This window comes from Pseudocercospora fijiensis, assembly GCF_000340215.1.
Source record: "Pseudocercospora fijiensis CIRAD86 unplaced genomic scaffold MYCFIscaffold_9, whole genome shotgun sequence".
NCBI lineage: Eukaryota > Fungi > Ascomycota > Dothideomycetes > Mycosphaerellales > Mycosphaerellaceae > Pseudocercospora > Pseudocercospora fijiensis.
The window spans coordinates 3,783,176-3,806,220 of NW_006921540.1; the positions used below are offsets into that span (position 1 = coordinate 3,783,176).

At 46.1% G+C, this 23,045-nt stretch overlaps 6 protein-coding genes across 6 annotated transcripts; 2 read left to right on the top strand and 4 right to left on the bottom strand.

Moving 5' to 3' along the window:
• Window positions 1-670: 670 nt before the first annotated feature.
• MYCFIDRAFT_178978 (uncharacterized protein) lies at window positions 671-13,350 on the top strand (the record flags this gene model as incomplete). The annotated part of the gene is given in 24 exon segments (XM_007932951.1): window positions 671-677; window positions 10,286-10,350; window positions 10,374-10,398; window positions 10,441-10,550; window positions 10,579-10,625; window positions 10,652-10,855; window positions 10,887-10,985; window positions 11,011-11,165; window positions 11,220-11,231; window positions 11,251-11,468; window positions 11,495-11,756; window positions 11,783-11,841; window positions 11,876-11,951; window positions 11,983-12,054; window positions 12,083-12,180; window positions 12,218-12,298; window positions 12,328-12,444; window positions 12,478-12,599; window positions 12,631-12,755; window positions 12,820-12,978; window positions 13,011-13,117; window positions 13,169-13,206; window positions 13,241-13,292; window positions 13,330-13,350. The coding sequence occupies 24 exon segments, from the start codon at window positions 671-673 to the stop codon at window positions 13,348-13,350; spliced, it is 2,331 nt and encodes a 776-aa protein (XP_007931142.1).
• A 422-nt stretch (window positions 13,351-13,772) lies between these two features.
• On the bottom strand, window positions 13,773-14,206 carry MYCFIDRAFT_178979 (uncharacterized protein; the record flags this gene model as incomplete). Its single annotated transcript, XM_007932952.1, has 5 exons — window positions 13,773-13,793; window positions 13,837-13,883; window positions 13,922-13,932; window positions 13,960-13,983; window positions 14,019-14,206. The coding sequence occupies 5 exons, from the start codon at window positions 14,204-14,206 to the stop codon at window positions 13,773-13,775; spliced, it is 291 nt and encodes a 96-aa protein (XP_007931143.1).
• On the bottom strand, window positions 14,185-17,420 carry MYCFIDRAFT_205198 (uncharacterized protein; the record flags this gene model as incomplete). The annotated part of the gene is made up of 4 exons (XM_007932953.1): window positions 14,185-15,038; window positions 15,768-15,865; window positions 15,920-17,306; window positions 17,360-17,420. The coding sequence occupies 4 exons, from the start codon at window positions 17,418-17,420 to the stop codon at window positions 14,248-14,250; spliced, it is 2,337 nt and encodes a 778-aa protein (XP_007931144.1). The 3' UTR covers window positions 14,185-14,247.
• Window positions 17,421-18,302: 882 nt separating this feature from the next.
• On the top strand, window positions 18,303-19,214 carry MYCFIDRAFT_43718 (uncharacterized protein; the record flags this gene model as incomplete). Its single annotated transcript, XM_007932369.1, has 1 exon — window positions 18,303-19,214. The coding sequence occupies one exon, from the start codon at window positions 18,303-18,305 to the stop codon at window positions 19,212-19,214; it is 912 nt and encodes a 303-aa protein (XP_007930560.1).
• A 233-nt stretch (window positions 19,215-19,447) lies between these two features.
• On the bottom strand, window positions 19,448-20,164 carry MYCFIDRAFT_212488 (uncharacterized protein). The gene has a single exon (XM_007932954.1). It carries the CDS (start codon window positions 19,803-19,805, stop codon window positions 19,527-19,529), a length of 279 nt encoding a protein of 92 aa, XP_007931145.1. The 5' UTR covers window positions 19,806-20,164; the 3' UTR covers window positions 19,448-19,526.
• A 1,849-nt stretch (window positions 20,165-22,013) lies between these two features.
• Window positions 22,014-22,853, bottom strand: MYCFIDRAFT_99834 (uncharacterized protein; the record flags this gene model as incomplete). The annotated part of the gene is made up of 2 exons (XM_007932955.1): window positions 22,014-22,488; window positions 22,540-22,853. Coding segments are annotated over 2 exons (789 nt in total), but the record flags the coding sequence as incomplete, so codon positions are not given.
• Between the last annotated feature and the right edge of the window lie 192 nt (window positions 22,854-23,045).

The following is a 23,045-nucleotide window of genomic DNA, read 5'->3' on the forward strand; positions in this document are numbered from 1 at the left end:
AACAATATGCTATACGAGGTTAGTAATCTGTCTACTCTGTAGAAGGAGGCCTCTTATATAGGCTCAAAACTAGCCTATAGGTATAGGGCCGGTTACTAGCTAATACTATATTAGCTATAAAGAAGGCGGCGGTAGTTCGTTAGCTGTCGGAGGCAGCGGTAGTTAGCTATAAAGAAGGCGGCGGAGTTAGAGATATATCTATACCTCCTCTTGTATTTTTATCTAATAATAAGGTATAGGCTATTTAATAACATCCGCTGCTAGTAAACACCTACCTCTTAACCCTCTTAATATAACTAAAACACCTACCTCTTAACCCTTTTAATATAACCAGGTTAAATAGATAGTAATACTAATAGGGGGGCGGCTGAAAATCGAATTTCTATATCCGTAGTATAGCTCTCTTAATACACTAATTCCGCGTTCGCTAGCGATACTGCGAGTACTGTCCTTTGTTGTTAAAGAAGTTAAGGGTTAGCTATTACGGCTTTCAATTAACATTGAATTTCTATATTTAGTTAGCTATATATCCGCTAGTGCCCGCATCTATCGACTAATAGCGAATTTCTGTATTTATAGGATATAATATCTTCGCTACCGTTGTCTAATAATACGGCCGTCTATGCTACGCAGGTTTGTTGCTGCAGTATACTAGTTGCTAGTAGGCGATATGCGGTGTCTCTAGGTAATACGTAATAGTATGCCTATAACTGCTAGCTTCGAGGTTATTTTTAATTGCTAGTATAGAGGTTATTTGTAGCAAACATTAGGTCGCAGTTAGCATTCTCTAGAGGTATAAAGCATTCGTTACTTCTCTATACTCTATATTATTACTAAGACAGCCCTTACTAAGACAGCCCTTACTAAGACAGCCCTTACTAAGACAGCCCTTACTAAGACAGCCCTTACTAAGACAGCTACTAAGACAGCCCTTATAAGACAGCTATTGAATCGCTAATGTTTTTACTAAATATACGAGATCTTTAGGCCCGGGTAGCCCGAATCGACGCCGAAATATAGAGAGCTGTTCGGTAGGGCTCTAGCGGCACCTAAGTTAGTCTAGGTACGGAGGCTAAAGCCTAAGCAGCAATCAACCGAGAGCGTATAGCAGAAGAAGAGAGGTAGCGGTAGAAGGGGCGCGAACAGTATAGGCGGATATAGAGGAATTATCTAGGGGAGACACCTCCGCCTTCGCCGTCTAAAGGCAGCTAGTATAGTAGTAAGGGCTAGAAGTAAGGCGGCAAATGTACTACGCTATAGGGCTACGGAGATCTACCGAATATGCTACTACTAGCACTGCTAGCCCTTCTAGTACTGCTAGGGCTAATAGTGCCTCGACTAAAAGCCCGGTCCTCTAGCTAGGAATCTATACTACTTGTCTAATAAACTAATAAAATCTATACTGCTCTTCTCAAAACCTACTAAAATCTATGCTACTATTCTTAAAACCTACTAAAACTTATACTGCTCTTACTAAAACTATACTGCTCTTACTAAATTCTACTCTTGCTCTTTACGGAATCTGAATGCTACTGCGCTTAGTTAGGGTCTTTATAGGCGCTAGCGTATAGCTCTTTAGTTGTAGTCTTAGTCGTAGTCTTAGTTGCTATCGGCGTAGGCTTTAGCGTATAGCTCTTTAGTTATAGGACGCTTGCCGTTAGCGTAGGCTTTAGCGCATAGCTCTTTAGTTATAGTCTTAGTCTTAGTCGTAGTCTTAGTCGTAGTCTTAGTTGCTATCGGCGTAGGCTTTAGCGTATAGCTCTTTAGTTATAAGACGCTTGCCGTCGGCGTAGGCTTTAGCGTATAGCTCTTTAGTTATAGTCTTAGTTGGCGGCTAAGTAATAACGGTGTCTTAGTATCGTTAGGTTTCGATAGTAGGACGTAACGTAACGACGCTAGTTTAGCTTTGTCGTTAGTAACGTAACGATACTAGTTTAGGCATAATCTAAGACCGAGCATTATATCGAGTTTTAAATTTCTGTATTTATAGCAAGTTGTATAGAATATAGAAATTCGGCTACGCCTCGCTTGCTTGCGCTTGCTTAAAGCCGGTTCCGCTTTGTCGCTAGTAATATTACGACACTAATTCAGGTATAATCTAAGACCGAGTATTATATCGAGTTTTAATTGTATAGAATATAGAAATTCGGCTACGCCTCGCTTGCTTGCGCTTACTTAAAGCCGATTTAGCTTTATCGTTAGTAATATAACGATACTAGTTTAGGTATAATCTAGGACCGAGTATTAGGTCGAGTTATAGATTTCTATATTTATAGTAAGTCGCTTAGAATATAGAAATTCGGCTACGCCTCGCCTACTTATATAACACTTAGACTCTATATATATACTCTATAAACTATCGAACTTTAGCACTACTCCCTTCGTATTCGTATTAATACCGGATAATAATACGAAATATATAGTCCTTCGATCGGCTATATCTAAGCTTTAGGTGCGATAAAATACTCCGCGGCGCTATATTATATATTTCCGTCGTGTTCGCCTATCCCTTCGGAAGTATAACCTAATAGATAAAGGCATTATATACCTAGACTATATCGACGTATATCGCACCTAGTACGAATTTCGGGCACCGAGGACTCGCTGCTACCGCTATACAAGAAGAAGAATAATCCGTAAAATAGACGACCCGGACGCCGTCTTCCTACTTTACTAGGATAATGTTTATCGCATAATTAGAGTCTAGTTTGTATACGAATCTCTAGACGAGACCTGTCTAGTATAAAGCAATAAATGCTTCCTTATATTCCTATATACTAATTATATCTCGGTAGAGTGTATCTATAGTATGCGTCTAGTCTAGAAACACTGCGTTAAGGTAGAATAATGCTAATAGTAGCGCTAGGTAGAAATTAGCTAGCTCGGCCTATAGTAATAGCTCTAGGGTTGTAATCGTATATCTCGATACTGTCGATATAGCTTTCGGCGCGTTATTAGCTATATTAGCGCGTCGTATCGGCGTTATAGGAAGGATACGAACACGGTAGAGGAGATAGAGTAGTAGGCTAGCTAAGACCTAGGCTAATTCTTACCTAATTCTATATTAAATACGTTAAATAACTATGTCGCGTCCTCTGTACACTTCGTTACTATTATAACAACGCGATAACTATAACAGCTACTAACCCTACGACTAGACGAGCTAATCCCGGCACTAGAATACTTCCCTCCTACGAGTATAAATACACTGTCGACGCTTAGAGGCTTAGCCCCTCCTCTACTTGCCTAAGACTAATACTATCTAGATATATAGACTATAGTAAAGGCATTCGACTAGTATATAGTATAGAGAGGTTAGGCTTCATTTGCAAGATTATCTAAGCTAACCCGCAAAGAGTACGTCTATCTAAGCAATCGCTAGTACTATATAACCGATATAGATAGGCGGAATTAATATATGTTTAAGGTCTTACTCCGCTATAATAGGAAGGGGGTCGACGGAAAGGAGGTCTAGGTATTTGTCCTTAAGGAACACGAATGCTCTCTAGCAATATACTATAAGAATCCGAGGAACTATAGAGTAGGTCTACTCTTTAAGTACTATATCGACGCTATTACTGCCGATTAGCGACTCGCACTAAATTAACTCTAACGCGCGGAGTAGAACTAGTATCTTAATAAGATTAGCTATATATAAGCATTTCGGATAAAGAGACGGTATTTGAATAAACTTGTTAGCTTAGAGCAAGAGTCGTAGCAGAAGATTAGACTACTATTTAACGCAATAGATAGAACATAAGGTATAGACAATATATATACTAGAGCTTTCTATACTCTATAGACAGACTATAAGGATCGACATTAGGTATCTGCTATATTCCTATACGTACGCCTACGTAGCTTTCGATATCTGCGTAAGCTACTTACCCTTAATAGTGGCTATATGTCTAGTATATACGGTAGCGTTATCCTTATTATCGCTAGCATTAACGCTAAGAACCAAGTATATATTATAGTATAGTGCTGTTTACGTTCCGAGTTAGAAGAAACCTAGTCCTAGTTTCTTAAGTACTTTAAGGAACAATTGCAAATTATAGACGAAATGTCTACTATAGAATATAGGGCCCTTATTAGCGATCGGTAGAAAGGCTTAATTCCTGCAGTAACTAAGGTATATAGTAGGCGTCGTATACATTACTACTACTATATATAGCATCTAGTAGAGAACTTCGAGGAGCATTTCGGCCCTGCGATCGTAAATGCTATCCGCTACCTCGCTACGATCGCAACGGAGATTCCTTTTAAGGCTAAGAAGTTAGCAATGCTATACGAGATACTATAGGAAAAGCGCAAGGGCCGGGCTAGAGAGGTAGTAGAACTCGAGCTATACTTCGAAAGCATTAATACGTCTCGGTAGACAATATATTACGCCCTACTAGAGGAATACCCTCGGTTTAGATACCTAACTTCGAACAATTCCGAGTCTATAAACAACAAATTCCTAGCAGAGCGCGAGATAACCGTATTCTAGTATTACTAAGCAATATAGGAGAGATTAATAGTCGAGAATTACGAAAGACGGCAGCGTACTTTCCGGTTAATTCGCTAGTTAGACTACTATAGAGAGGAACAGTAGCGATACCTATACAAATCGCGCTCTAGGTAGAATTGTCTACTAACGGTAGCTAGTAAGGTAGTAATTAAGAGTAGCGCATCGAAAGAGTCTTACATCGTTGATCTTAATATACGAACATATAGCTATAAGGCATTTTAGGATAGGCGAATGCCGTACGAATATACGTATATCGCTATCCGCTACTTTAAGAACGAGCCTTTAATCTCGAACGACCTAGAAGATTATATACACGAAGCGTATAGTTAGGCGTTATACCTCGACACCTACTTAGGGATCCTATACCTAATAATATATAACTAGATTTCAGCCGATAGCATTACTAAACCTCTACTACTCGTAAAGACTAAGGGTCGACCTAAGAAGGCTCGTAAGCGCAAGAAGCGTAAGCTAAGGTCTAAAAGCGGGAAGGCCGGGCCTACAAAGACGTATTCTATTTGCAAAGAGTATAGACTCGATAGCAAGGGCTATACAAAGAAGATATACGCGCGGCGTAGGACTAGCGAGCATCCTATTAGCGACAAACGTAAACAGAAGGGTAAACAACCTAAACGACGGCGGATTAACTACGACGGTACGCTATATATTATAGAATTAGACGATAACGGCGATAGCAGCGGTAGTAGCAGCAATAGAGAAGAAGAAAACACCTATAGTATAGGCAAGCTATTAAGTAGTAACAAGAGCGATAAGGATAGTATCCGATACGAGATATTACGATTATCTAGCTTCGAGCAATCTATTATCTATAATAGGGTAGACTTCTATATCTAGCGGTACCGAAAGGAAGTTAATATAAGCAATACTAACCGCTAAGCGCGTAGGGAACTTAGATAAGAGGCTAGTAAAGATAAGGATTACTTCTCGGATAACGATACAATGTTTACGAGACGTATACTAAAGCAATTTAAGGCTATAACCGCTCGAGATATATAGGCATATCGCGATCGCTTTATAGCTAAAGCCCTCTAGCAATCCGAGTCTAGTATCTCTATCGGTAAAGGCATTCCTCCTATATAAGTCGACTAAGATCTAGTAGTAGCTAAAGCGAATAAACGCTAGAAGAAGCTTAACTAAGCTACTGCTACGAAGGCCCGTAAGTCTACGAGTAAGCAGTTCGACAAAGTTAGGCAGCAAAATAAATAAGCGTCGACGAGAGTAGTATAATAAGAGGAAGAGGCAGGGCTAGAGATAGTACGGTCGGGAATTAGCCGGATAGCTACTTCTTAGCAGAGGTTAGTAGCGATAATAGACAAGTTCTATGCTACTACTAAGAAGAAGCTAACTAGATACTTAATAGTCCGTCTATAGAATGCTACGAAGAAGCGAAAGGTATATACGTCTAGTACTAGTCTAGGCCTATAGAAACGGGTAAAGACAACTACTATAACTCGCGCCGCAATAGTACAACAGAGTATAGCAGCGTCCTGTACTAGTGTCTAAGTAGTCCCTCGAAGTTAGAGATGTTATTTTACACTCGAGGATACTAGAGCTATAATTACGGAAAACGAGCGGAGACTCGGCTTTACTATAGAGGACAAGTTTACTAAGCTAACGCAAGTAGAGAAGAAAGTAGGCGTTATATAGCAATAGAAGGCCGAAGCTAATAAACTACTTATTAAGAAGAAACAGGCTAAGAGGCTATAAGCGGATACCGAGTTAGATACAAGGGTAGCCTAGTTAGAGGCTTAGATACAAGCCCGTAGAGAAGCCTATATAGCTAAAATGCAAACATCTATAGAAGAATATCGAGCTCGATAGTAAAAAGAAGAAGAAGAGCGAATCTATAATTAAAGGGTTATAGACGAAGTAGCGAACATAGTACAGCGGCGACTAGACTTACTAAGCGTAAGCATTAGATTATAGCTCGAGCACTTTATTATAGCCTATATATCTAGTAAGGCAAAGTCTACGCAAGGACAGAAATACGGTACGCGTATTATTAAAAAGACTACTATCGAAGAATTTAAATATCTATACGATAATATAATACGCGATAACATCCCTCTACTAGTTTATATCGAGAGAATCTAGAGAGGGCTACTCCCGATCTAAGTCAACCTATATAGTAGTATAGTATTAAGCTAGCTTATAGTCCTTAGTTGTTTTCCTAACGTAGGCCGTATAGTTATATAGGCGCGGAATATCTAATATAAGGCAGAATCTAGCTATTAATCTCTCGAGCCTACCGACGACGAGGAAGCCTTATTATTTTAAAGAGCATTCGCCGATATAATCGTAGGGCTACTATATACGAACTCGAACTCCGACGATATATATAGATTATACGAGATAGACGAATAGGATATAGACTTAAAGCTAGGCTTAGTTAAAGAGGTATATAGCAATATCTACAAGTTTGTAGGTCGTCTTAGCGTTAGGATAACTAGTATATACTAGCAATATCCTATATAGCTACCGGCGACAGATACCCGTAGCGTACGTACTAAGCGACGACGATGTATTACAAAGGACGCCTAGGGCTTCCTATATAAGGAACAAGAAGGCTAGACTATATAGTTTGCGCTAAATATAGAGATAAATATCTTCCTAGCTAACGAGCAATACCGTAGTATAATAGCTGCGCTGTTTAGCGATAAGGCATCCCTAGAGGAGCGGTTTTAGCGCACTAATATTCGGACTGCTACTAAGAAGGAGAGTATTAGTGCTCTTTTTAAAAGAGCTCGAAAAAGGGATAGTTAAATAGTTACTAGCGTAGTATCGCCTTAGGCAATAATAATAACGTGTTTGGATTTTCTATATCTGTAGTAGAGACATTATAAATACGGAAAATCCAAACTATCGGTATTAATATCGAGGGGCAAGTAGCAAGCAACTAGATTACGAGCAGCTATAGCCTAAGATTAGGACAACTAGTAGCAGATTAGGAGCTAAGTAACAAGTCTAGGTAGTAGCGGCACTAGATATAATAGCTATAGGTCTAGAAATACTAGACAAGAATTACCTTCCTACGGATATAGAAATTCGCTATTAGTCGATAACTGCGGGCACTAGCGGGTATATAGCTAACTAAATACAGAAATTCAATCGAATTAGCGCTGCTTAGATGTGTAATAAGGAATGCAGTATAGCCTATACTAGCTAACTATAATAGCAGACGAGAGAGAGGATACGACGATTAGTAGCAACGGCGGCTAGCGCTAGATAGTAAACTTTTATTTAAAATAGCGCAGCAGCGCGCTATTATAATGTGCTATAGAGGTCTTACGACCTCGTCTTTCGACAAAGCAGCCTCGAGAACCTATAACTAGCTAAACTAAGAAAAAAAAAGAAATAAAGAACCTAGCGCTTAATTATTATTATTATTAACATTATTATTATTATTATCCTTATCCTCGCTATCCGACGATAGGCAAGGCGGCGACGCGCGATCTATATAAGGATTATTTGCCTAAATGTAGTAGGTATACTTGCGATACTTGCCGAAGGCATCGGTCGCGTATTCGTAGCACTTAAGGCCCGACCGAATATACTCGAGATATAGGCGGCGGCGGCGGCGGCTAGCGATCTCTATAATACGGCCGATATGCGACTAGATCTTCTAGCGGCCTTCGAATACTAAGATATTATTAGCAAGAGCATAATATATACTAGTTCGATTAATATATAAAGCTACTTACTCTCTAGTACCGACTACTACTAATTAACGGCTATTAGGCGGCAAAGTACTATAACATTCCTACTAGCTTTCGCTAGACGACTAACGCGGCGCTTCTTGCTAGTACTAGTGCTAGTACTAGTGCTAGTGCTAGCGCGGTCGGCTAGGGTCTTACCTAGGAAGGTTAGTGCCTTAGAAGGCGCGACGATTAGTATAAAGGCGGCGGCGGTAGGCGGGGTAGCGGCAGGTAGGGCAGCGGTAGTAGGCGGAGGGGAGGGAGAGAGGGAGGTAATAGGAGGGAGAGGCCTAGCCTTATTATCGTCGTCGTCGTCGTCGTCGTTACTATATACCGAGGTTAGTATACTATAAAGCTTAAATAGTTAATTAAATTAGATATATATTAGAGTTTCCTTACCGCTAGGCGGTAGGACGATATAGCCGTCGTTCTACCTATATATCGATATATTAGAATAATAAGCTCTAACTAAGTTAGACAATCGATAGAAGAAAGAAAGCTAGAACTTATAAGACTTGTTCGTCGTTACTACTAGTATCGACTATAATTTAGTCGCTATATAGACTATTAGTATATACGAACTTAACGAATAAACTCGATAGGTCTATACTCTTCTTACTATTGCTACTACTGCTACTGCTACTACTAGCGGCGCTAGCGTAGGAGTAGGAGCGCAGCCCGGAACCGAGTAGTATTAACTAAGCGGCGGGCGGTAGCGGCGGCAGCTAAATGCTCGGCGGCGCGGCGACTAAGTAAGCGATTAGTATAACTGTCTTCTAGACTCGCGAATAGCTAGAAACTTAAACTTATAGGATAGCGCGGCGGCTAGTGCGGCGGCGGTAGGCGTCGGAGCTCTAAGGGTATATTAGTCCTTAATTTCTTGCTTTTAATAAAGAGCGATTAGTTATACCTAGCTAAAGAAAGGGTAACTAGTACCCGTAGGCGAGAAGAAGGGGCCGCCTATATTACTTTCTATACCGTTAACGTAGTTCTTATATATAAGGTATTGTCGTAGGCAAGGGTAAGAGGGTATATACGATATCTATAGAAAGAAAGGAAGAGGAGGAAGAAGAAGAAACGGTAGAAAGTTATACTATCGAGAGAGTCCTATCGCTATTATTCTATTATTAATATAACAGTAAGGCTTAGTATAGGGCTTACGCTTAGATTAGGCGATTAGTAATTAGCTATAGGCTATAGCGAAGTAATATTACTCGAGTAAAGTAATTAGGATTTCTGTATTTAGTAGCAACTACTATAGATATAGTAATTGTTGCTCTATACGACAATAGTTGTAAGTAAGTTCTACCCGAATATAACCGTACCTAACCCTACTAACTAATAACAATAGTAGAACGAACGATTAAAGGGAAACGGGTCGATTGAGTTTCCTATTTAAAGTAAAGGCAGGCGTTAATATATAGGGTTTATAACGGAAATAATATATTATTTCTATATTCGTAGCGAGCGGCTACGAATATAGAAATAGTATACGACATCCTCTTAATACTCGACTAACGACTTCTACTATATCTAGCGTATACGTAGCTACTACTAGGCCTTCGAGAGAGTAGACTACTTGCCGCTAGCTTCGATAATATCTCTTAAGTACTAACTAGGCTAAAGTAGAAGGATGTTAGTATCGGTAGAATTTGTATATTTATAGATACTCGCTACGGATATATAAATGTCTTAGATCTCTTTCTTATGTCTACCCGTCCTATATACTACTCCCTAACTCCCTCCCCTACTCCCTAGTAATATCCTTCTATCTACTACCTACGTACCTAGTTAGAAGATATTTAGAGTATACTACTTGGAGTGTAATTCTCTTTGCCGCTTTTCTATACACTTAGCAAGGCTCTATAAATATAGAAATTAATGAAAATAGTATAATGCTGTATAGGTAATTACTATGCTAATGTTTACTATCCGAGTGATTACTATGCCAATGTCTATACCAATATACTAGAATATTCCCATTTAAGAAATGCTAGCCAATATTGCTAATCCGATCCCATCCGAGTAATTACTATGCTAATGTGTCCCATTTGAGTATTTACCCGCTTCCAAATACAGCTGAGACTATGCAGGGAAGCGGCCTTAGCTGCAGCCTTATTAGTGTGACCTCTTGACGATTGTAGCCAATCGAAGTATACACGACCACTTGTCTCCGATCTAGACACTATCGCCATGCACGAAACATAATAGACAGCTGTGCCCCAATTGGTAACTCATGTTTGGGAAGGGCAGAACTCGCTCTGGCTACTTGCACAACACTACTCGCGATGGCCAGACAGTCTTCGAGCTCATGCAATCGAGTCGGAGGGAGTTGACATGCCCTCTGAGAATACAGTATTCGTGGCAGGTCGGGCAGGAGTGGATGCGTGCAACTCGTGGCCGCAAGCAGTGAAGTACGGAGTCTGATGGATGAGCTGGGGCTGAGGGCGTGGCCTGCTTCTGCTTGCAGGGCTTCCGCGAGTTGCGTGCGAGTTGCGATGGAGTCGGAGCAGCCTTGCGACGAGAGGGGCCGCCCGGAAGGCAATGGGGTCATTTTCTGGACGGAAGCAGAAGACTTCATGCTGATCCTGTCGAATAGAACATACAGGATCTGCCACCTTTTTTCGTGTTGTCGTAGAAGATTCAGACTCTCCGAGTGAACATCCAGGAAGCATGGCCGGCAACGCGAAAGCTCATCGTTATTTCGATGGCAAGGCGAGAACCTCAATCAACGCTCCAGATCGCGAAATCGATTTGTTCGCCGCTCGATATCATCATGAGCCACCGTGCGAAGATCCAACAACGCCAACGAGCCGCTCACATCATGATTCCGCCCTCGATCTGCCCTGCAGCAATACAAGCTGCTCCAGCGACAGCCCTTCATCGAGCACTGATGACTCGGGGTATAGCTCCCAGTCTCGCTGGAGATATTCCACGTCCACTACCGGCTCCTTAAGAGATACGGGCACGGCTGCCGGAGACAATCGGAGATATGAACAAGCGTGTGAATGGAGTCCTGAGAATCCCGGACTGTACGTCTCACCCCGGTCTCCATGGCACTCTGTGCCTCTCCTACGCCCACAAACATGCCCGCCACTTTATCGTTGAACTCTGTCGCAGATCTGGATTTTGCTGCTGCGAACATGTTTCCCCCACAGCCAGCCATTACGCCAAGCATCAGCACATGTAGCGCACCAGCCACCGACATGTCTATGCTCGGACTTCTTTTGCCTAAAAATGTGACGGCCTTGACCTTTCACATCAGAACTCCGCCACATTCACCGCCAGTCTAGCAGGAGTCGCGAGACCAAGTCGACTGCCCCAAGGATTTGACCAAACGCTACCGTCCCCTTGTCCACAACGAGGTGCACTGAATGGAAACGGCATGATCTATAACTCACCCCCGATGCACAATTTTGGCATAACCGATTATGCAGCAGGTAGTCATAGCATGATCTACAACCCTCAGGGTGGCTTCGATGCATACATGGGCGCAGACGGTCACAACTCGCACTGGCCAAATCCTGGTGGAAGCTAGAAGACGTCGAGGGAGATTTCTCATTTTTGTTTCGGCTGGTTCAAATATACGGCGGGCCACTCATCACTGATCCTGTTGAAACTTTAGCACTGATGGGTTCGCCGACAGCAGGAATTGATTCTTTACAAAATACAAATTACTCTCGCAGTACCGCCGCGACAACGACTTTCACCCTCTCTATCTCGTCCATGTACGCTCCAAGTGCATGGAACAAGCGCTTGTATCACCTGGCTTGACTCCGAGTCTCAGACGCTCTCAGGAGCTTATAATGTTGGCATCAGAGGCCCGTGCTGGCTGCTGGTGAAATTGGTCGAGAGAATGATGGCGACCTTATTACATCGCCCACGCAGCTGGAAGGTGCTCTCGAATACCTTTCCTCTCTTCTTCCCATCTGCTCAAAACCATCTCACGGAGTGAACCAATTCTCACCCCCCTCAACCAATGCTCTAGACTCTCGCACAACGACTCCATAAAGTCATACTCCCAGAATTTCTCGCGATCTGGAAAGAGGTCGTCTGGCTCGACGTAGCAGTCATCCACGCAATCCATCACTCCGATAGGCCAGACCACAGAACGCCTGGCAATCGGACGCTTGCATATCCCTTGAAGCAAGTATTCGAAGACTGACATGGATTGGTTCTTCATGTCATAGGGACACATTGTCGCGAGGGAATACAGTGCCCTCCTAGTCGCATTCACGTTTTCCCCAGCACCGGTTGAAGACCTCGCTCTTTCTTTCTGAAGCTCACTCCAATGCAGTCGAGCTCGCTGTCTCTGTAGCAGCGCCGAATCCCGTCCACGAATCGTTCCGACATCTTTCGCAGCTGGAGATGTTGGTGATTATCGCTACCGGGCACACCCAGATTTTCTGGCAGCGCGTCGTATGTATCGAATTCGATTTCCAGAGCTTTGAACTTCTTGTACGCGCGTGCCGGGGGCGGTGTCCATGTTGATTCTGGCGAAACGATGAATTTGGGTCGGTTTGCCAGTTGCTACTCTCTTATCTCTATTCGCTAGCTCTCTAGATATTTGGAGACTGGAGGCTCGTAAAGCGGCGAGGGATTTTTCGTTTTCAGTCTTTATCGGTAATTGTGATTCTGTGTTCATCTGCGGCGGGTATGCAATAGTCGTATATCATCTCTCGCAGCTCCAAGGGCAGGAAAAGGAGGCTTTTGGCGAGATGTTGCATAGTCATATCCCGATCGCGTCCTGTCGGAACCCATGCATCGAAAATCATTTCCAGCAGCTCTAGAGGAATGTCAAACCGAATCTCACATCCTTCTTCTCTTACTGCGGTCTCCATCGTTCCACGAGCTGGCGCTGACGTTTAGAGCTCAGGAGGGCTATTTTGTCTGAGATAGGACCTAACTTTAGATCATCTCTCTAACGATTCTTTATGAGCAAGTCTGCGTACATACTATGATATATCAAGCATCCGCGTAGCAGGCGAGAGAATAGGTTTCCGATACATAGTAGCTCTGAGCTACCTCCTAACAGGCTTGTAGATGAAGAATCGCGATGGAAGGTGGGCTACTAGGTTGGCTAGGCAGGTGCACGGCTAGGCATCAATTCAGGTACTCTAAGGGTTCTTCCTCCTATAAGCCTAAAAACAAACCGTCGCAAATAGCTAGCTTTTGCCCTCCCCTACGATAATACGACAATACTATACTGTCGCAATATACCGAACACTTAGAGGCCCTTCTACGCGCTAAGTTCTCGGCCCTCCGATGTTCTATACTAAAAATCCATCGCGTTACTGCCGCTATCTTGCCCTTAAGGGTAAGCTTAAAAATGTAAAAGTTCGGGCAAGTTATCGTAGTAGACCAAAAATATATCCTATAGCGTTAGGATTAGCGAGTATTTTGTATAGAAGCGATTCTAGATCGTACTATAACGTACAGCTATCTTATATATTATGTAATACCAAAATACATAGTTGTAGAGATATAGCTAAAAAGCATGTTTTTTTGTTCGGGCAATTGTATACAGGTAGAACGGTTTGTCTTCAGGCGCTCCGCTGTACCTTCTACCTGTCTATATCCGGTCTAGTCTTATTACGTAGCTAATACAATACTCGGAGCGCCTGAGAGGAGGTAGGCTCTAAGGACAGCCGAAGCTACAGCAAAGGGCAAACTTCAAGTCACTACGAACCACGAATTTCGCGGCTTCCTGTCAGCGACTCACTCGGCCACTAGATCAACGCATCAGATAGTAGACTGTACAACAGCCGGGGGTTGTTTTTACTGGCTACGAAAGCATTCGAGATTGTGTCGCTTTGATCGTCCAGTTTGATTCGTATGGAGTCGATGTGGCATATGTTACGGCTTCAGCCAATATGTCCGGTGAACCTATGGCAGACCAAGTTCCGAGCAGGAGGACGAAAATCCATTTAGTTTGATCATAAAGGTCAAGAGCAGCAGAAAAAAAATAAAAATACATTTTTTCCCCCGGGAAACGCCCAGCTACATTTATTTTCCAATCTACTCATAATCCCCCTCATGAAAAACCAAAGCCCTCACCTCAATACTCTCCCTCCCCTCCTGATCTTCCGTCCCAGGAACCTCAAACGCACTATGCGGCACCCTCTTCGCCCTATCCCTATACTTCTCCGCACTCCCAACCCCAGCTCGATTATCAAAACACTTGATCAAAAGCGCCTCCTCAGGACTCTGATGGTACTTATAAAACCATTTCTGCTTCTCGGCATACCTAACACTCAACGTCTCACCTTTCCTCTTCTCGTAAATCAATCCCACAGGTACGAGATCTTTCTCCTCGACCGTCTGCGCTTGAGCTACAGTTAAAGGATCACGAAGCACGGGTTTGATCGGTCGCCAGACGTTGATTAGTTGGATTCGACCTTTTAGAAGGGTGTCGGCTTCGTTTGGTAAGTGGAAGGGAACGCGGGATAATGCTGCGGTGTAGGATTGGTCGATGTGGACTCTTCGGACTGGGCCGCGGAGGGAGATTGGGGGTTTCTCTTCCTTCTCCTCGGAAGATTTCTTGGCGCGTGTGTCTTGGGCTTGTCGACGGATTGTGTGGTCGAAGATGAAGGTACGGGATGCTCCAGTCACATCTTTGAGGAGTTGGTCGACTTCTTTGTAGTATTGATTTTTGATTTGGTCTTCGTCTAGGAAGTCTTTCTCGACGCTCACGCTGGGCACGAATTGGAAGCCGTGGCTGTCAAGGGTATATTTATCTTCGTCGCCTGTTACGTCGTGGATGATGACGTTTTCCGTGGCGAGAGGGCGTTCGTAGGTCTCTGGCTTGCCTACGAAGGTTGGTCTTGGCGGAGAGCCATCTTCGTTGTCTTTGTGGAAGTTCAAGGTTGTGTGAACATCGTGCTTCTCAACCTTCTTGTCCTGGGTGACGACCGTGGGACCGGATGGTCTGAAGTCGTGAAAGGAGTGTTGTGAAGGCTGTTGGACCGCTGCGGTAGCCATGGCGAGATCGTATTGGTTCAATGTATTGATGCGAGGCTCCAGTCCAATGGCTTAGGTGGACAGAGGTATTTGTATACGACAGGCAGCATACACTGCCTACCTCGGAAAAAGACAGATCATATGTCAGCCAGATTAGTATCTCCGCAAAGCACGCCATCTGGTACAGCTATGTCCCCATGCCATTTTTAATGCAGATGGCCAATGATTGTCTGACGCCACCCTGCTTGCTATAGTATGTGAGCTTGATAAAATCCTCTACCACGTGTGACTTGCATAGAAAGCCGCGTGACGTTGTACGGATTGATATGAAAGGATGTCGAGCTCGCAACCCAGCTCCGGCCCCGCGTGTTGCAGCTGGAGCTGCTTAGAAATGGCAATTGGCAGCTCCAGATTCCTCCAACTCGAATCGTCGACGGTGCACGCGCGTGATAATGAAGCACCACACTCTTGACAGATGGAAGGAAATACGGCTGAGGTCTGAAACAGTGTATAATACGCCTGATGTTCTTCCAGCGCCAATCATATGGGTACATACGTAATCTTCGTAATAGGCGTGCCGTCATTCAGAATTTCTGTTTTATCCTCAAGTCTATAGCCTCGCCAGCGAGGCCAAGCAACGGTGTAGATGTGCCAATAAATGATGCCAAATATCAGACTACGCTTCATATTAGCTCTGCTATTTCGAAACGATAGATGATGCAGCACTTACACAGATATGCCGATGAGTGCATACGCGGCGCTTCCAAGTATACCTTTGGCGCGTTGAGCCTGGCTTGGGAAGAAGGGCGCCACAATCAAAGCAAAAGCAACGATCAGTCTTATGAGGACTCCAGGCAACCAGGCTTTGTACGGTCGGTTCAGATCAGGTCGCTTCCAACGCAAGCGCAGAAGCCCAATTGCTATGAAAACCGAGAGAAGCTGAGCGATGTAGCCTTCAGCTTCCAAGACAAAGCTGTATAAATCGCCGTGCGGAATGGCAAGGACCAGTGCGGTTGGAATGTAGTGGATTATGAGACCTCCGATCGGAGATCCGAAAGGCGCATTGCTAGACAAGAATCTCGAGAATGGCATGAGACCAGTCCTGGCCAATTCTTGCTTCAGTCGTGCGTAAGCAAACACGACCACCATCACGTTCCCAGCAGCACTGATGGCGACCATGATGGGTAATATTTGTCGACCTACAGCATCGCCAAAGACTCGTTCGAAAAACAAAGCGGCAACCAGCTCTCCGCTAGTCTTGATCTCTTCGAGTGGAACGACCAAGAAGTAGGCAACGTTGACCAGCAAATATAGACCGCATGCAGTGGCGAGAGTTGTGACCGCGACCGACTTTAGCGTACGGACTGGATCCTTGACTTCATTCAGGACATTGTTGACATTATTGAGACCAGCAAATGAATAAAATACTTTCAATATCGATGTGGCGATGGCGCCCCAAGACCAGATGCTTCCAGCCCAGAATCCATGCCATGTCCAGTCGAGGCTGTCCGTGCTCGGCTTTTCGAGGTGTACGTTCTCGGTGCTTCGCTGATCATGCCTGAAAAACACCACGAATAGGCCGCTGAAGATCATGAATACAATCAGGACGATCTTAATCCAGCCAAGGAAGTTCTGTATCCGTATTCCAGTCTTCATGAAACAGGTATGCACTACTGTGATTGCCGTAAGTAGTCCAAGTGCTAGCGCTTTCCGGAGGAGCTCCGTGCCATCCACTCCAAACGCAAAGAGCGTGTACTGTGCGAAAACAATGCAGTTGCTCACAGTCAAGCCAAAGAGGATGGCTTGTGTAGCGATCAAAATGGTGACCAGATATTTCGGCTTCCTGTACGTGAACTCCAGGTACACCTTCTCGCCCCCAGACCGCGGCAGCATACACCCATATTCGAGCATAATGGCCATGCTAAAGTATGCTAGTACTGCTCCGACTAACCAAAGTGCAAGAGAGAGCCCAGGAGAGCCGACTGCGGCGAGGATGACACCTGGAGTTGCGAATATGCCAGAGCCAAGGACCCGCGATATGGTCAAGATGTATGCGCCATTCCAGCTTAAGTTCCGTCCCAGCACGGAGGTTTCTGGTACAACATCTGCCTCTACGTCTGCAGGTGAAAGCTTCGCGTCGTTTTGCTCAGCTTCGTATCGCTCCACATACTCGATGGTCTTGTATCGCGAGAGTGCGCTCGAAGTCGAAGATAACAGAGGTGACCTATCATCTTGGGAATCGCGAATAGTATTCGCCATCCTGCTCGCTGGTGTGGCGAGGTGTCCAGGAGTGATTCCGCGTCAAAGGTGTATCCAACGCAAGTGTGGAAGTCAACTACATCCCGAGATTTTTGGGTTCCTCAATCATTGATGATGTACGCCTGAATGGTCCGCAGAAGAGGAAATGCAGATTGCTCAAGCCGTGCAGGAATCACCTAATCTACTCGCACACCCTCTACGCTTGGGAGGCGGATGTGGTTTCAAAGCAGAACATTCCGGGCCTGATACCGGGATGCCGATAATCTACCTGACTCCCCTCCCTTTCTGTGATAGGTTGTACGGAGTGGCAACCTTGCGGATCGTGCAGATGTCGCAATTCTAGGGACTCTTGACGAGCCAGCCTCGGTCCGGAAATGTATATAGAGTGTACTCCGCGAGCCGCGTCAGCTCGCCTGCCATAATGAGGGGAAGTAGACGTGGAGATACCATTGGGGACTGCGAATGTCCAGCCGATATTTGGGAGGTGAAGGGTGAAGGTCAGAAGGTGTCAGGAAGATGGCGACGGCGAGACAGTATACTTCGTTCGGTTTCGGTGTCGGGCTCGGTCTGCTGCACAGTTGAGTACAGCATTTCCCGTACTGTACAAGAGTGATTTTCCCTGAGACGAACACACCAGGTAGGCTGCACAGCTTCAAGAGTACTATTGCAACACATACGAATCCTTCGTACTTACGAGTGTCATTGTCGAGGTCACCCCCTTCGATCAATAGAACTAAAACTACTAGGTATATAGCAACTAGGATTACCTCAGCAACGGACTGATCTCCGATGATCTCACTCTATTGCACTTCCCTCTTTCGACCCTGCAAACGATCCACACGCAACACACAAACATGATCGACTCCGACTCAGACGACTCTTTCCACAGCTTCCACGCCGAAGATGACAACGATCCAACACCTGCCATTCCTCCGCCTCCACGAAAGGAATCAGCACAGACCCACAATACAAACGACGACAAGCCGCCCAAGAAAGTCGCAATAGAACGTGTCCCTCCCGAAGAAGAAGCAAAACTCCTCGCCGAGAGCAACTCAATCAAAAACTCCGGCAACTCACTCTTCGGAACCGGCAGCTACGAAAACGCCATCCAAACCTACGACCTCGCCCTCTCCTCCTGTCCCAATTACCTCGACTTCGAACTCGCCGTTCTGCGTTCCAACATCGCCGCATGCCACATAAAACTTCAAGAATGGAAAGAAGCGATAGAAAGTGCCGAGAAAGGGATAGAAAATCTTGAGCGGTTGGAACCCCTTCCTGTAGCCAAACCAGACTCGAAGAAACAAGCCGCAGCAGGCACAGAAATTGAAAATGGGGTGGAAGAAGTTGACGATGACTTGGCGGAGCGGATGGAGAATTTACAGAAATCAGGGCGATCGCTAGATGAAGTTCGCAAACTACAGATCAAACTCCTCCTACGACGAGCAAAAGCCAGGACAGAAATAGGAAGCTGGTCATCTCTCCAAGGCGCAGATGAAGACTATCGAACACTTCTCAGTCCTACAATACTACCTTGTCTATCGCCTACGGATCGGAGGACTGTGACGGAAAGTGCGCAAAAGCTGGCACCGCGTTTGAATAAGGCGAAGGAGAAGGAGATGGCGGAGATGATGGGGAAGCTGAAAGGGTTGGGGAATTCGATACTCAAGCCTTTTGGACTGAGTACGGAGAATTTTCAGTTTGTGAAGGATGAGAAGACGGGAGGGTATAGTATGAATTTTGAGCAGAATCCGGGGAAGAAGGAGTGATACTAGAAGAACGTGGGACGACGGCATTGATCGAGCCGGTTGTGGTGAAGCATGGCCTAGTCTTCCATAAGATTAGAAACAAGCTTTTGTTCATGCTTGAACCATTTTCTACCAGTTCTCAGCTTGAAGTCACGAATCACTGAGCGACCGGCGATTCTGCCACTCAAGAGCTTCACACCTACACCACGGCTGAGCGCACTCAAAGTGTTCGACAGGGTGCTCAAGACACAAATGCAAAAATGACTGTGGTTTGATCTCATATCTCGCTATGCACTATATAGCAAAAGCCTTCTTTTTACAGTTTCTATTGTATCAACGATGAAAGTCTTCCAATTCAGCCTCACTATCATCCTCGTATTCCCTCTCCATAATCGTGTACAGTCCTTCCGGAACCGGTAGCTCCACAGCCCAATCGTCAATACTGACAGGGCCAAAAGGATCTGGTGGAGGTGGTTCCGGTGTGGGGACATTATTGCTCTCCCTCGTCGCTGTCTCGTTCAGCCAAACGTTATCAGTGAATGAATCGGGAACGCAAATAGGGATTCTTGCAGCGGGCTCTCGACCTTGCATGCCATCCAGTGCGCCGCTCATCAGCAGCCGGTCGTCCTCAGCAGTGGAGAAGACAGATTGCGTGTCACGAATGCAGTCATCTTCCTGGTCTGCAGTTCCATCGAGAGGCCTTTGTGGACGCGCTGAAAGAGATCGACCGCGGTTCAATTGAAATGTGCCGTCTGTAAGGCTTGAGATCTCAGAGAAGCTATGACCATGGGTACGTAGTGCCTCTGTGTTCGGCGATTGAGATAAGTCGTGCTCGCCAGCAAGCGGTGGCACAGGAGGTGTCTCATTGAGGTATTCAGGGCGCAGAGAGGCCTCTGATGTGTTCAAGCTACTATAAGCAGTAACGTATCCTTGCGACGAACTATCATCAGACGTTAACCCGGGGTCAGACGTTAATCCGGGGTCAGACGATGTTAATCCTGAGGAATCGAAGCGTTCTCGATTACGTCGGACCATGTCTGGTGTACCGTGTGAGTAGGCATGGGCTCCTCGCCAGTCTGGTACGCTTGGGCTTTCGTATCTTAGTTCTGGCACTCCACGAGCTGGAGGGTGGTGGATTCGAGGTCTGAGGATAGTGTTCGGAGCTGGTACTAGCATCGATGGTGTTGTGGCGGCGGGAGAAATTGCCGGCTCGTCAGTGCTGCCATCGATCAGGGGTTCTTGAGGTCGGTGGCGTCTACTATCTTTGCTTTTGGAAGCTGCATTTTGGGCACTATCGCGAGGCGCTTCATTCTTCTTCTGTTGCACGGAATTGTCCTCTTCATCCAAGGCCACTCCGTCGTCTAGGCCGCCATGCGGCGTAGAGTTAGTCATCGTTGGAGCCATTCCAGAAGCATCGCATGTCGATCGGCATCCAGAACGAGCGCTTGTGCCTTGCTGACCGACTTTGTGCGATGAGGATCCAGCGTCCTGAGGCTCCTTGCATTTACTGCCTTTTGGACTTGCACTGCGAATTGTGTGTTCCGCATTAGATGCGTCCCGTGGTGAGGGTTCGTCTTGCGATTGAGGAAGTAGGGATTGTTGTTCGAGATCAGGGCCCGCTGAATTTGGAGCATGTCTCCACATCGAAGGCAGACGAGGTCGAGCAAAGTGAAGTCGCTTGAAGCTATCCATCATTCGATACACAACGCCAGGTTGCTCTGGGCCGAAGTCCATATTTCTGATGTGGTGTTGAGTTCCCCTGGCTGCACGCTCTTCCAGTGAGCGCCGACCGCTGCGAGGCATCCTTCTGCGCGAAGCCCGCATTGACCCGTTTTCGGCGAGCTTCGAAGGGGCTTCATCGTTATCGTCTGCCCCAGCACTGTCGTGACGCATTTGATGGTTTTGACTGAGGCCTTTTGGCATTCTCTCTGATTCTACTGGCTGCTCTGACCGGCGCCGAGGTCCATAAGCAGCCGGGCGCCGCACATGGGCCAAGCCGACAATTTCGTCTTGCGAGAGTTGACTGAGGCTAGGGCATCCTATGTAATTCCTCATACGCTCTGTGTCTCGGCGTTGATCTAAAGGACGAATTCTAACCGGAGGAGCGCTTCGGCTACCTGCTGAAGACACTGAAGGCGGTTGATCTCGCGGCTGCGCTCTGGGCCTTGAGACGGGGGTTGCATCTCGGCAGCGCAGGCTCATGCAGATTGGGCAAGACTCAGGACACACGAAGCCCGGTGCTGTTGGTCGTGAAGCATAACCACCATGCCGTCGGACGGATTCAATGTCGAGGATGAAGCGACCCGTGGTTGACCTGTTGCTTGAGCTCGTGGGTGCAGGTCTGCGATTTCGTCTTCGTCTCGGGTGGACATCGGGCGGTGGGAAGCTGATGTAATCAGATGTGCGCGGATGTCTAGGAAAAGTAGCGAACGTCAGGCAGCGCAGTGCACGTTCCACCTGTCGAATCGTGAATTGCCACAGACAGACAACGCAACTTGCGCATGTTGTGAGTACGCGAACGACAAGAGACGCAAGTTGGGTGGTGTAACGCAGAAGCGCAGACGCTGCTAGCAAGGAACAAGCGAAGAACCAGAGTGCCTCCCGAGCCTCTGGCGGAGATGTTGATAGTGGCTCCTCGTCCTCGTCCTCCTAAGAATGTCGCCTTGCGCCACCATGTGCTTTCTGTCTCTGATTGGTCTTGGGAAGAAGTGTGGTGCGCTCGTTTGCAGCACCATTCGCAGCCGTATTGTCTTCATCAGCGTGAATAGTCTGATCGCTGTCACATTCGGTGCTGCTGTCATAGGTTTCTGCTGCACGCCTCCGAAGCCTCTCCACTGACCAGAAGTTGACAGCCATGAACAAGAGAACGAATTGCAACAAGCCCGTCACAATGTATACCAGCCACGTACTCCAGCCTTCCCAGCCCACTCGGAGGCCAAGGGACAAGGCAAAGACAAATGCGCCAGGGGCTTGAATCACAAGTGTGACGACCGACAAGCTCTTGAGATCCTTCAATTTCCAAGTGAAGTATATCTGAGGCACGTATTGTATGGCTGCGAGCACACCTGAGATGGTGCCCAGAATGTCTGCCCAGGCTTGGGTGTAGTCGGGATGGGCGAGGATGAGAACGAGGGAGATGAGAGCGACGATGAGAAGGGATACGAAGATGATGATACCAACGAGGGGCGCGTCTCGGCGTTTCGCTGGATCCGTTTGTGTGATGGAGGCGGCAGAGGCGCTCATGTCCTCTGGTTCTTGGGGCGTAGTGGGAGCGTAGGCGACGAACAGTATGACGCTGACGATGTTAGCGGATTCGTAGTGTAGCAGGCTGGCTGGCAACACTCACATGATCATGAAGCAGGACCACTGCACTGCGATCTGTGCTACTCCGAGAAGGGCAGCAGCACATGGTCCTCCGGCCAGCTCCCTACAGCAGAGCATGTCGGCGCGGCTGGTGGGCAAGGTGACGATGTTTCCCATAGCCGCGATGCTGCTGAGTCCGCCGAGCAACACCCACCATGGCGAGAGACCCTCGCTACTCTGCCTCCTGAGAATCCTGACGTGCTGTGGCAGATATGACACCAGGATCCCGGCCACCAGAGATCCGGCGAGAGTGACGGGAAACCAGTGGGGATGCTGGAGAGGAATGCAGTGTTGCGATAAGTCTGGGGACAGCATCGTGGTGGTATATCTGGCGTATGTAGATGCTATTAAGCGTGCTGGCTGCGATCTGTTTACATGGTCGATGCGAGGCCCCTATGTGTAAGGGAGGATGTCGATGTCGATGATGTTGTAGGAACGCACTTGACTGTTGACGTGTGACAACATGGTCGACAGGGTAGGTAGCTGCGG